General features: G+C 44.5%; 1 protein-coding gene across 4 annotated transcripts in view; it reads right to left on the minus strand.

The window, feature by feature from the left end:
* KIFAP3 (kinesin associated protein 3) overlaps positions 1–12,834 on the minus strand; it is a 160,103-nt gene that overhangs the window by 46,995 nt on the left and 100,274 nt on the right. For all 4 annotated transcript variants that reach the window (XM_045027723.1, XM_045027722.1, XM_045027726.1 and 1 more), the window contains exon 19: positions 9,521–9,620. In XM_045027723.1, coding sequence (XP_044883658.1) covers positions 9,521–9,620 — 100 coding nt within the window. The remainder of the gene's footprint in view (positions 1–9,520; positions 9,621–12,834) is intronic.

Raw genomic sequence — 12,834 nt, forward strand, 5'->3', positions numbered from 1 at the left:
CTGTTCGCAGCAGTTGCGGAGCGTATGAAAGGCTCGCCGGTCTCCTCTCAGAGGATTTCCTCCTGGGTCACTGCATATATCCGAACATGCTACGAGCTTGCTTGTGTACCAGCTAACCGTCTCACCACTCACTCTACGAGAGCTCAATCCTCGTCTGCCGCCTTCCTGGCCCATGTCCCCATCCAGGATATCTGTAGAGCGGCCACCTGGTCTTCTGTCCACACCTTCGCTTCCCACTACGCGTTGGTGCAGCAATCCAGAGACGATGCAGCCTTCGGCTCAGCAGTCTTACACTCTGCCACGTCTCACTCCGACCCCACCGCCTAGGTAAGGCTTGGGAATCACCTAACTGGAATGCATAGGAGCAATCACTCGAAGAAGAAAAGACGGTTACTCACCGTTGTAACTGTTGTTCTTCGAGAGGTGTTGCTCCTATCCATTCCAGACCCGCCCTCCTTCCCCACTGTCGGAGTAGCCGGCAAGAAGGAACTGAGGAGCGGACGGGCCGGCTGGGGTATATATTCAGCGCCATAGCAGCGCCACTCCAGGGGGCGCCCAGCCGGCCCGCCGGTGTTGCTAGGGTAAAAGTCTTCCGAAGAGCCGTGCACGCACGGCGCGCACACCTAACTGGAATGGATAGGAGCAACACATCTCGAAGAACAACAGTTACAACGGTGAGTAACCATCTTTTATCAATGGAACTTCCTCGAGGGGACAGGTGTATATATCAGAGACCGAAGAGTAGCCCTAGAGAATGGAGGGAATTGTTCATCTTCTGACTGAATAACTGATTCATCCTCCACAGTGTTCTGGATCTCTCTAGGGAACCCTAACACATGGAGCCATGACACTCTGCGTATAACAACAGCAGTAGCCATGGCTCTAGACGAAGTGTCAGCAGCATCAACTGTGTATCGGAGAGCAGTCTTTGCTCTTAGTTTGCCTTCATCTCTCAACTGGAAACAAGCTTTGTCCTGTTGTGGCAGACTGTTAGTGAAGTCTATAAACTTGGAATAGTTCACAAAGTCATTCTTGGGCATTAGTGCCTGGTAATTGGCTATTAGCAGATCAACACCTGTCAGGGATGGTCTAGATAATACAGTAACTCGTCGTTTAACGTTGTAGTGATGTTCCACACACACACACACACACACACACAGTATAAGTTTTAAACAAACAATTTAATACTGGTACACAGTGATGATGATTGTGAAGCTTGGTTGAGGTGGAGGAGTCAGAGGGTGGGATATTTCCCAGGGAATGCCTTACTGCTAAATGATGAACTGGCAATTGGCTGAGCCCTCAAAGGAATGGAGGGAGGGGAGGGGAGACAGCATCACAGACAGAGACAGAGACACACACCATGTGTGTGAGAGAGACGTGCATTTCCCCTTTAAGTAGGATGACCCTACTCTTAAGTACAATGTCTTGTTAATTAGAGCAGCTTGCTGAGACTGCAGCTGCTGCCAGCAAGCTTCCTCTGTCCTGAGCCCCCCCGCTCTATGGAAGATCGGGTAAGCGGGGTGCAGGAGCAGGTGGGAGGGGGACACCCTGACATTAGCCCCTCTCTTCCTCCGCTTCCCCTCGGCCAGCAAGCAGGAGTCTTGGGGAGCAGCTCCAAGGCAGAGGGCAGGAGCAGCACATGGCAGTAGGGGGAGGGACAGCTGAACTGCCTGGCAATTGATAGCCTGCTGGGCAGCTGCTGCACAGAGAACTTAGGGGTGTGGGGAGCTGACAGGGGGGCTGCCGGTCCACCCTGGTTCCAAGCCCCCACCAGCTAGCTGCAACGGGCTGCTCTTCCTGCAAGCAGTGGACAAAGCAGGCGGCTGCCAAACAACGTTAGAAGGGAGCATTGCACAACTTTAAACAAGCATGTTCCCTAATTGATCAGCAACATAACAACGTTAACCAGGATGACTTTAAGTGAGGAGTTACTGTACTCAGTCCTGCCATGAGTGCAGGGGACTGGACTAGATGACCTCTCAAGATCCCTTCCAGTCCTATGATTCTGTCCTGAACTGGAGTCTATATGCAAGACGACTTTTCTCCCCTGTAAGGCTAGGCCCTTACCCTCTTTGTCCTCAGGAGTAGATTGGGGGTGTTGCTGTCTAGCCCTTTTGGAAGCTGCTTGGCCACAATAGCCTCTTTCCAACCTCTTGGCCATGAAAGCACAGGAGGTGGGGGAGTGCCAAACAGTCCTATCTGGCTCTACTATAGTTTCATTAACAGGAAGTGCTATTTTGTTGGATCCAGATGGGTGGAGGATGTCAAGGAGTTTGTGCTGGGATTCTTGCCCCTCTTCAAGAGGAATACTTAGTTCACCAGTAGCTCTACAAAGACGATCCTGGAACTGCCTGAATTCATCAGAAGGGAAGGAGACATAGGAGTTACCACTTCGTCCAAAGATGAAGATGACAGTTTTGTTTGTTCCGGCAGAACTGCCAGATACGGTGCATATTGATTGCTTTTCCTCCTCTGAAGGAGAGAGAGAGAGAATCTGAGTGACTCTCTAACAGACCTGATCGACTCTGCAGGGGGTACTGGTCCCAGGGCCCTTAATATGGCCAGTAGGAAGTGTCTAAAGGGAGATATGGAGGTCCCCCATGGCATGGAGTGCCAGCAGCTCCAAGCTCAATGCAGAGGCTGGTCTCAAGCTGGTACAAGTCTTTTGGATGGCAGAGGATATGTAGGGTGGTTCAGTCTTCTGATGAGGAGAAAGTTGATTCCTGTTCCAGAGGCGGTACCATCGGTGACGCTGAAAGGAAGCTGTATTTCAAGAAAGGAAAAGGCAATAAACTTCTCCGAGTGGTCAATTCCCCAGGTGGTGTTATGACATTTCTGGAAAGGAACGGACCTGATCGAGGGGATTCCAGATTCAGGAGTGCAAAGATGTCCTGTGGAGTGGCATGGGACCCAGTTCTCACCGCTGTGAGAGGGGATGTCTTTGCCCAGACCATCGGAGCCTGAAAGGGTGCTGTTGAAGATGGTGCCACAGACAGGTGTTGAACCATCTTCATCAGTGACAATGGATCCCAAAGTTTGGGAGGTGTCAACGAGGACAGTACCAACGGGTTGTGTTCCAGCACTGATGGAGCCCGATGTTTATATGGGCTTTTTTGTCAAGCCTCTTGGACTTAGGACTTCCTAAGTCCTCTTGGGCTGAGGTGCTGGGCTTGCTCAGAGCTGAATCAGACTTTTTTGAAGTGGATTTCAAGGAAGAGAGTGCTTCCTGTGTTCCCGAGAAGATCCTGCCAGGGGATTTATGGGGGTAGATTCTCTGGCACAAGTGTTGGACTTAGCAGCAGGAGACTCGCTCTTTGCTGAATCAGGCTGATGTGGGGAGGGGCGGGGTTCCCTGGCCAGGTCCGATTGAGGCCTCATGACCTTTTCCATGAGGTGTTTTTGAAGTCAGAGTTCCCACCCTTCTCAGGTACAGCTGGGGAACAAGCAGCAGACACCTCACCTTGTTGCAATGTGAGCTTTCCCGAGGCAGTACATATAGTGCTGGTAGTCATCACTGACTGAGAAGGATTGAGGGCAGGAAGTGCAAAGTTTGAAGCCTAGAATCCTGGGCATAGTCCAATACCCAAACAGGATAGAGGGGAATTAATCTAACACTAAAATCTATGAAAAATACTATAACTATAAACTGTACAAGATACTAAAAACTATTTAGGAATCTAAATCTTATCTTAAGGGATGAAGCTGAAGTTACAAACACAGAAAGGTTCTGACCTGGGCCATGCAGCAGTTAGAAGTAACTGAAGAGGCGGTCAGTCCACCCTACCCTTTATCCTCTCAGTCAGAGACACGAGGTGAGCCAGGGCGTATGCACGGACCAATGGATGCTACTTCCAAATTCTCTGGCTCCAGGCACATGGTGCGCTTGGGTAACCCATAGTGGAATACAATAGGGACCAGCATTTGAAGAGGAAAAATCTATTCACAGCAAATGAAAAAACCTGGATACAAGCTGTTAAAAAAACCTCCTTCAGCCATGTATTTTCAGTTGAATGGAAAACAAATCCCCAAGATATGTTTGCATTCTGGCCCACCAAAGCATGGAGGAAAATGTGCATGCAGCATCTCTAGGTTTGTCACTATTTTATTGTGTTATATTAAAAATATTTTTCTTAAAAATATGCACCATGCACAAGGACATAATTCCATAAAAAAGCTTGTATATCTGGGTACCTCTTACTTAATCAAGTCCGTGCCATTTCAGGGGCCTCTGACTTTGGTGCACCGTGGCTCCTCCTGTTCTCTGCCTGTGGCTCACCATACTTTACTCTTCTAAGGAGTGTAACACTTAGGGCACATCTTCACTACAGAGCTAAATCGACACTGCTGCAATTGATGCAGCAGCAGCAATTTAGCAGTCTAGTGAAGACATGCTAAATCGATGGGAAAGTGCTCTCCCATTGATATCTGTACTCCACCTCCCTGAGAAGTTAAGTCATTGGCAGACCGTCTCCTGGTCGACACTGCGATAAGTGTATCTCGCTATGTTGACTTCAGTTACATTATTCACATAACAAGTAGCATAGCTTAGATCGATTTACCACGGTAGTGTAGACCTGGCCTTAGATTCAATTCTGATTGTTGTCTTGGTGTGGGGGTGGCTGGGTGGTGCTAGTGGCCTGTAGTATGCAGGAGGTCAGATGATCTGGTGGTCTCTTCTAGCCTTGACCTCAATGACTATGAAAACACAGGTCTTTCAACCGGATGTCAAGCTCTCAAACTAACTTACCTGAAACCTACCATCTTTAGTTCTAGGCTGCTCTTCCAAAATGTATTGGGTCCCTATAATCAGGGCTGTTGCATTGCTAAGATGCCAACTTCGTAGCCTGGGTGACCTGCCACATGTTAATGTGGAATGAGAGTTCCTTTACAATGATGACACAAGTGAACAGATGCTGTGCTGTCCTGACACTGTCTCCGCCAACCTGACAGACACTGAAATTGACAAAGATTCTGCTTGCCAAAGCTTCTGGATGGAGACACAGAGACAGAGAGGGCAGCAGGTGACCAACCCAAAATACAGCGGAGGTGGTCATTTTAGCCTATGAGCATTTACAGCATCTCTTCAAAGAGTTTTATACTTTGACATAGGAATTGATCTACCTAGCCCAGTATTCCTGTCTGTGACAGTGGTCAGTATCAAATGCTTTAGAAGAAAGTATAAGAAACCTCATGACCGACAGTTTATGCCCTTAACATTTTTCATCCAATCTAATGGATCTGTGGCTGTCATTCATATATATTTCTTGGATTTACATTAGAATGAGACATGCCTGTCCTAAGCTTTAGGACACAGGCCAGGTGCCTATAAGTATCTAATCCAGTTTGGATTCCAGTTAAACTCTTGGCTCAATAACTGACCTATTTGAATAAGTGAACCTCAGCAGCTGTAGGCCTGCAGCCCCAGTGTCCCCTGGAACAGAGCCCAGACAACAGAAGTTGAGTACTGAGAGGAGGTCACTTGTTTTATAGTGGCTATTTCTTTGGCTGCGCTCATCCTATGTGACTGCAGCATTGGGCCCTGCTTTGACTTACAAGTTTCCTCTTGTGTTTTCTCATGCAGTACTGATGAAAATTAATTGATGGTACTCCAGAGGCAGAGGCTGCCCTTGACCCTCAGCTGGAGTGTGCTGCAGCCTCAAACTGTTGTCAGATGAATAGTGCTTTGCCTCTGGTTGCTCTCTGTAACAAGGCTGGTCTAATGATTTGATACAGTGCAGCTGGTGTAGGTTGGGTCACCTCGTGCAGTTATCAGATACAGCTTATGCTGGAAACTTTTGGTGCAGAGGTGGCAGCTTGAGCCCAGCTGTGCCTCTTTGAATATTTCATGGTGGGTCCATTTCTTTGGCCATGATGCCACCAAATCCCTTGGGCCAGGTGTATTTGTTGGCTACCACAACTCACTTAAGCCCTATTAGTGCCTTCCTTTGCAATTACACCATGGGCACCGATACCAATTGGGCCTGTTATCAAGCATGCAAGTGCTCATTAGAGGTGAAAAGTCATGGAAAAATGAACCCTTTGTATCTGATTTGTATGGTTTATGCAGATTACAAATTCCTTGAGGCAAGGACTTTGTCTTTGTGTCCTGTACACTTTTGTACAGCATGCTGTAATTGTAGGAAATAACAGCCTCATGGTAATAGGATATGTAGAGTTTTAAGAGTCTCCGTGATATTACTACAGAAAGGAGAAGGAAAATGTGGATTCTTCACAGCCAAGTGGTATTGACTCAGTTTCAGCTTAATGTTGTCACTTGCCTCAGATTTCACAGGATGGTCTTAATTTGGATAGATCTGGACCCTTCCCCCTCAGCACCCCCCGCCATCAAGTGAACTGAACTCCTCCTATTCATTCTAGAACATCTAAACCAGTCAGAAAGCACAACAAATAAAAATATATTTCATGCAAACAGACTCAAAGCACATGGAAATATGCATCATTTCAGCAGCTGGCCATTCCTTCTCCTAGCAACTAAACACTGACGATTTAAAAAAGAAAAGTTGGACCGTTACAATTTTCACATCCTATTTGCTAAACTAGTTTATGAAAACTATTCAATAATTAGTAGAAAAATGAACGATTTTTATAACAAGAAACTCTGGTTTATTAAAAGCTGGAACTGGTGTCAATTTTTTTTCTTAACATAAGGTTCTTGTTAATTTTAAAATGTAAGCATAAAAATATTACAGAAGTATGTTATTGTATGGATGAAATGTACACTATATAATACATGAAAAGAACCCTGACTAGCTGCTATTATTTTTAATTAGGCTCTATAGCAAATATGGTTTTACCTTCCAACACCAGTTAAAATTTGGGGAGGCTGAAATCTCCAAACTCATGGGACTGGCAATTCTGTTGCTCATGCCTCGGAGCACTAATGCATTTTACATTAGCTCTAAGCATCAGGAAATCCTGGCTCCTGGTGCCAAGAAGTTCAAAACGATAATGACACGTCTGAAAACTGGATTCTCTGTCCAACAGCTTGTGTCTATTCTAGAAAACAATTCTGACCCTCTGTACTGTAAATGGGACAGAATATTTGTAACAGTACATGCTGTTTCCAATTAGGTTGTCTCCCTATAAGGTGGATAATTCCAGGGACAATCATATTGAAAAGCACTCCTAGAAACAGAATTCTAATTGGAAAATCAGAACGTATTTGCCTGCGCCCTGCACAAAGGGCTGTTACCAAGTTTTGCAATTTGTATTTATTCTTTTCATTTAAATGGGTCCCCAGACTTTAATGCGTTGTGGTTATGAACAAGACCATTCTACAAATACCGGTACTTTTTATTTTTAAATATGTTTGATGTATTTTGCCATTCCTTTTAGCTGGAAGGAGATCAGATTCAAAGCCTTAAAAAAGTACATTTTTGACAGAAAGTTGAAATTCAAGGTTCAGCAATCTAATGTAGCTCAAGGATGCTCAAACTTTCCTCAACCAAGGGCTTCATTGGCAAAGTGACAGGATGGGGCTATTTCTAGTTTCCCAAAAACAACGCAGATGGCAGCCATCCTCATCTTTAATAGGAACATGCAGCCATTGGGAATTGTTTCCCTCTGACATTCCATCTAGATCCCGGATGTTCAAGATGGATAATTGCACCCTGTCATCACCATGGGCCATACCTCCATGTTAAAGTTGAGAATGGCTGTGAACCACACTCCATGAGTACATCTACCCTCCAATCAGAGATGTGATTTCAACTTGTGTAGCACATCCAAGCTAGCTTTAATCTAGCTAGCTTGGTGTCACAGCAGTGAAGCAGCAGCAGTAGCACATGCTTCTGTGCAGGCTAGCTGCCCAATTACCCAGGATTCCAGGTGGGCTTGTCCAGGGTACTACAGCTTCACTGCAGCGGGTACCCAAACTAGCCATATTAAAGCAAGTCAGGTATGCCTACATGTGCTGCATGCAGTCATGCCCCCCGATTGTGGTATAGACATACCCTAAGACTCCAGTGGTTGCACCTGCCTTCTCTTTTCTTCAGTTTCTCTATCACACATGGGCTTTAATAGACGTATACATTTTAAAATAAATAAATCACAACCGTCTATCACAAGTGCTTTCACTTTAAAAAAATATATAGTAGTCACCACTACGTAAGAGATTTTGCAAAACAGTCTTAGCAAAACCAAACTTTGGAAGTCATTTAATTGTCAACCCTTGTGTGTGCTGGGCTTGCTGACATTTCTATGGCGAGAATCCCTCCCCCAGTCAAGCTGCAAGGAAGCAGAAGAGGCTAGCACTGAACTGGAGTGCTCCTTAAAGAGCAATGTCAAAAAGCCATGCAGGTGAGGTTTCAGATAGGAAGGTGTATAAAGGGGGAAAAATCCACATGCTTTCTAAGAGGTTGTCCTTCGGAAAGGAGAGCAATTACGTAGTCCAACTCAACTGTTTCTCAACAGATGATTTTAGGTAGTAATCACAGAATTACCCAAAACAGATTATACCACTGCCCTACATGTTGGGATTTGTTCAGACTTTACATAAAGCTACTAAAGTTATTAGTTATTATTGGGGGAAGAAATAAATAAGTCAACAAAGGGTGAAAGCATCTCTCAATAACTTCTTGTAGAAGTGAATTCCATAGGATTACCATACAGTGTATGACGTATATCCTTCTATTGGAGCGCACTGTCACACATGCCTATCTGTCATAATTTGGCACATAACATGTCACATAAAATAAAGCCTTTCCTAAACCCTACAGATGCCATGAAGGACAAGGAAGGATCTTCTCTGAAATGAGAGTTTTCTTATTTGACCTTATGAGCAAAGTCAGTCCAGAGATCCAAACTGGAACAGCCTGCTAAGATGACATGGGAGAAAAGGTCAGAATAGAAGGGCCATTTAAACAAATGTCTCCAATAGCTCCAGGAATCTACTAGTCGAGCCAAAGGCAGATATCTTTCACCCATCCACAAGATTTTCAAAGCATATGACATCAGTAATCAAGCGGAGTGTTAGCTGGGAAGATTGAGTAAAATCAGGAAACAATCTTGACAGCTGAGAAACTTATTTTTAACAGCTTAAGAATACTGGAAACAATTCTGCTAGTTAATCAAATCCCCTAGCGTCTCCTTAGACATTTCCAAACAATGATGCCTGAATAGCGTTTGAATAATTGTCATAACATGTAATGAATTGTGTGCTCTAGTTTTCTATTCCATTTTTATTGCCTTTGGAAAGCTATCAGGAAATAGTATGCGTACATTAATGTGTTAAAATAAATGTATAATTCAAAAGGCAAACTGGATCCTCCAGTGTGACAAAACACCACAAAGTTTTGATCTATGATTTCCATAAACCTGCGTTCTTGATGTAAATCCTTCCCCTAAGTATGCTTTTAAAATGTAACCCTATTAAAGCTTATGTTTTGGAACGGAAAAAAAGTTACTCAAGTTGAAAAAATGTAAATCAAGCATTAAAAAGAAATCTGAATTAGTAATTTTCTTATTACATAAATTCTTTCCAAAGAGAGAGCTTTACCTGCTGGAGAAGGGATGTTGCCCAACTAAGTCTCCATTTTGGAGATGATAATCACTGAAGAAATCTGGACTCACTGCTCCATCAGGTGCTATCAGGCCATCTATGAAGAGACGAGAAATATAGAGGTTGAGACATAGTGGCATGTTGGGGGTGCCAGAAAAGTAGGCCACACAGCAAGTGCTGCTTTATCCCAGGCACACTCCAGTCAACAATCTGTGTCAGTTTAGGAATCAATGACAAGCAGCAAGAAACAAGGCCAGCTCCCGGCTCAATAAGACAAGAGACTTGCTGGGGCCTGAAGTAGACTTCACCAGTCACAGCCCAATTCACAGCTCCTGTGATGGGCCACAGCTCAGAGCTGTATCCCTCACACCTTTGCCAGCAGGACTGGAAGAGATGTAGAAGGTCCAAATCCTGCCCATTCCATCACAGCAGTGGTACCAGAGGAGAAGTAAATAAAGAGCCAAACATCAACTTCCAGGTCAGTGGAATAAAAATGGCGAGGCAACCTATGGCTCGATTCCTCAACCGCTACCCTTCCCCACTCTCTTTTTGAGGCTGTTCATGGAGGCAACTTCATGACATGATTTTCCCCATCTTCCCTGTAGTTTAATGCCTCATAAGACTAGCCTAAATAAAAAAATAATTCTTATATGACAGGCTCCTGGGGAACTCTAGGAAATGGACAGTTCCTTAGCTACCAATTTCTCCTTGTTCCTTTTACATTCACCACTGACAAAAGTAGGTGCATGTGTTTATAAAGTCACTAGGACTCCTTAAAGGAATCACAGCCTTACCTCGTTTATAGACGAGAGCAGGAAATTATAGGCTAAGCTTTACTCTCAGTTACACCATCTGTTGAATGTGTCAAAATCCCCAAATGAGAAACATGTCAGACAAGTCTATGACGAGTAGTGTCAGTTCCATCAGAGAAATGCCACTTGGCAATACAGCCGTTCACAGCCACCAAGTTAGACAAAATTCTGAGTGATATTAAGAGCAGCACTGCTCTGACTATGACAACATATCACCAGAGTTCTTGAAGCACTTCAAGGCTTGTGCTCACCAGCGGCTGGCACAGTACTTCACCTGTGTGATCAACGAAAAGCAACTTCTGAAGACATGGTGAATATTAAAAATCATTGCTCTCCTGAAACCAGGGGAAAGCCTACATAATGTTGCAAGTTATCGACCCATATCTCCATTGTCTGTGCCATTCAAAGTTCTGAAGCATCTCATCCTTCCCCAGAAACAGACTCAATGCTCAGCATGGAGCAAGCAGGCATTTGGAAAGGTTGGAGCACCTAAGATCAAGTGCTGTTTTGACAACATTGATCAAAAATTGTCTTCAGAAAAACCTCAAGACAGGAGCCATATTTCTGGATCTGACAGCAGCATATGACATGATGTGGAACACATAGCTCTTAGTCAAATTGTCAAGAGCATTCCCAGCATGGGTAGTCAACATTGTTGATCTTTTCTGCAACAGAGGTTTCCACATGGGAGACAGAGTTCGCATATGGAAAAGAAACCAACAATTTACCACAAGACTCTGTACTGGCACCGATGCTTTTCAACCTGTTCACAAATGACCTTCTGCTCACCCTGTCCTGCATGTTCACATATGCAGATGACATTTGCTTAGGCATCCAAGCAAGGTCATTCCTAGATCTTGATGTCCTAAACTCTGACTTGGGCCAAACACTGTAGTCAGTGGTGTTTACAACCAAGTATGATCAAAGACATTTTCGAGTGTGTTCCATCTTCACAATGCCAGAGCAGACCAAGAACTGAATCTCTTTCTCGATGGACATTGCCTGAAACATGAATTCCACCCAATCTACCTCAAAGCAACCCTAGATAGATCTCTCACATATCTCAACCATCTGAGGAAAACTGCAGCTAAGGTGAGGACACTTAACATTCTAAAAAACCCTGGCTGCCACTTCATGGGGAACAAACTTTCAAACTCTCCAATCATCCTGTTTAGCCCTATGTTACTCTGCAGCAGAATACTTTATTCTGGTATGACCCCATTCATCCCATGTCAAGTTGGCTGACACGCAACTACACTCAACCATGTGCACTGCAACTGGGATGATTCAACCCACACCAGTACCATGGTTCCCTATGTTAAGTAACATCACTCCTCTGTACATCTGCCATGAGGATGCTACAGCCAGAAGATCAGGGCAAACCCAAGCCTACTGCTATACACAGACCAATTTGACGACCCAAGAATGTGCTTGTTGTCAAAGCATCCACTGTGGGCCCACCTACGCTGCCCAGATTTCTCTGCAACGTCAATGTGGTGTGAAGAGAGGTTTCCGATGTCAGCTGCAGACCAATCTCTTGTAACTGAACCGACCATGCACGTACCTGGCTTTGATTTACCACATCATTCATGGGTCCTTCTGAATCAATTCTCAGTGGGCCAGGCCCAAAGTGCAGCCAGCCTTCACACCCGAGGCCAACAAGAGGATCCCACATATGGCTATGGCCAAAGACAGTGTCACACATCACTGACGACTGCCCTCTGACCAGATTGGATGGTGGTCTGAGGTCTCTAAATCTGGCTGATGAGGCTGCTGCAAATTGGTTTGGCAAGCTCCGCACCCAATTAGAAAAAGCTGCACAGTGTAAATCCAGAGTCACTCCACTGCTCCAGATTTATTTCAGTTAAAATGAAAGCACTGTTTATCATTATCGCTATTCTTACACTCTTGGTACATTAGTTAATAAAAAGGGCACAGTTCTTTACCTGGCAAGAAGTGCCAGGCTTTACTGGAGAAAACAAGGCTATCTCCATTAAAATATATAGTAACAATGAGAGTGAGGCAGCATTTAAAAGCGAGTCCCCAGCCTTCAGATCAGAAAGCATTCCAATAAAAGAAAAAAAAAAACCATGGAAGAAACAGATGCATTCTGACTGATACTTTAATAGTTTAACAGAGGACAGAGAGATTCCTAATGACTAGGAAGTAACAAATGCCATTCCACTTTAAAGTAAAAGAGATAAGATCCAGGGACTCACAGGCCACTTAGCTTAACCTCTGTGGTTTCAAAGCTACTAAAGTTGCCTAAGCAGGAAGCAGTGGAAAGTTACTTACAGACACAGGGGCTTAAAGAGGACAACTCAGGCATTCAAACAAATCTCTCTTTGCATTACAAATTTACCTGATTTTTTTTGTTTTGAAGATAATGTAGCGACAAATGATAAAAGGAATAGAGCTGACACATCTAGATTTCCACAAGACATTTGATGAGGTGCTACAGAGATTCATTTAGAAGATAATAGCGTATGGGAAAGTGAT

The sequence above is a fragment of the Mauremys mutica genome, chromosome 8, assembly GCF_020497125.1.
Source record: "Mauremys mutica isolate MM-2020 ecotype Southern chromosome 8, ASM2049712v1, whole genome shotgun sequence".
In the NCBI taxonomy this organism is placed as follows: Eukaryota; Metazoa; Chordata; order Testudines; family Geoemydidae; genus Mauremys; species Mauremys mutica.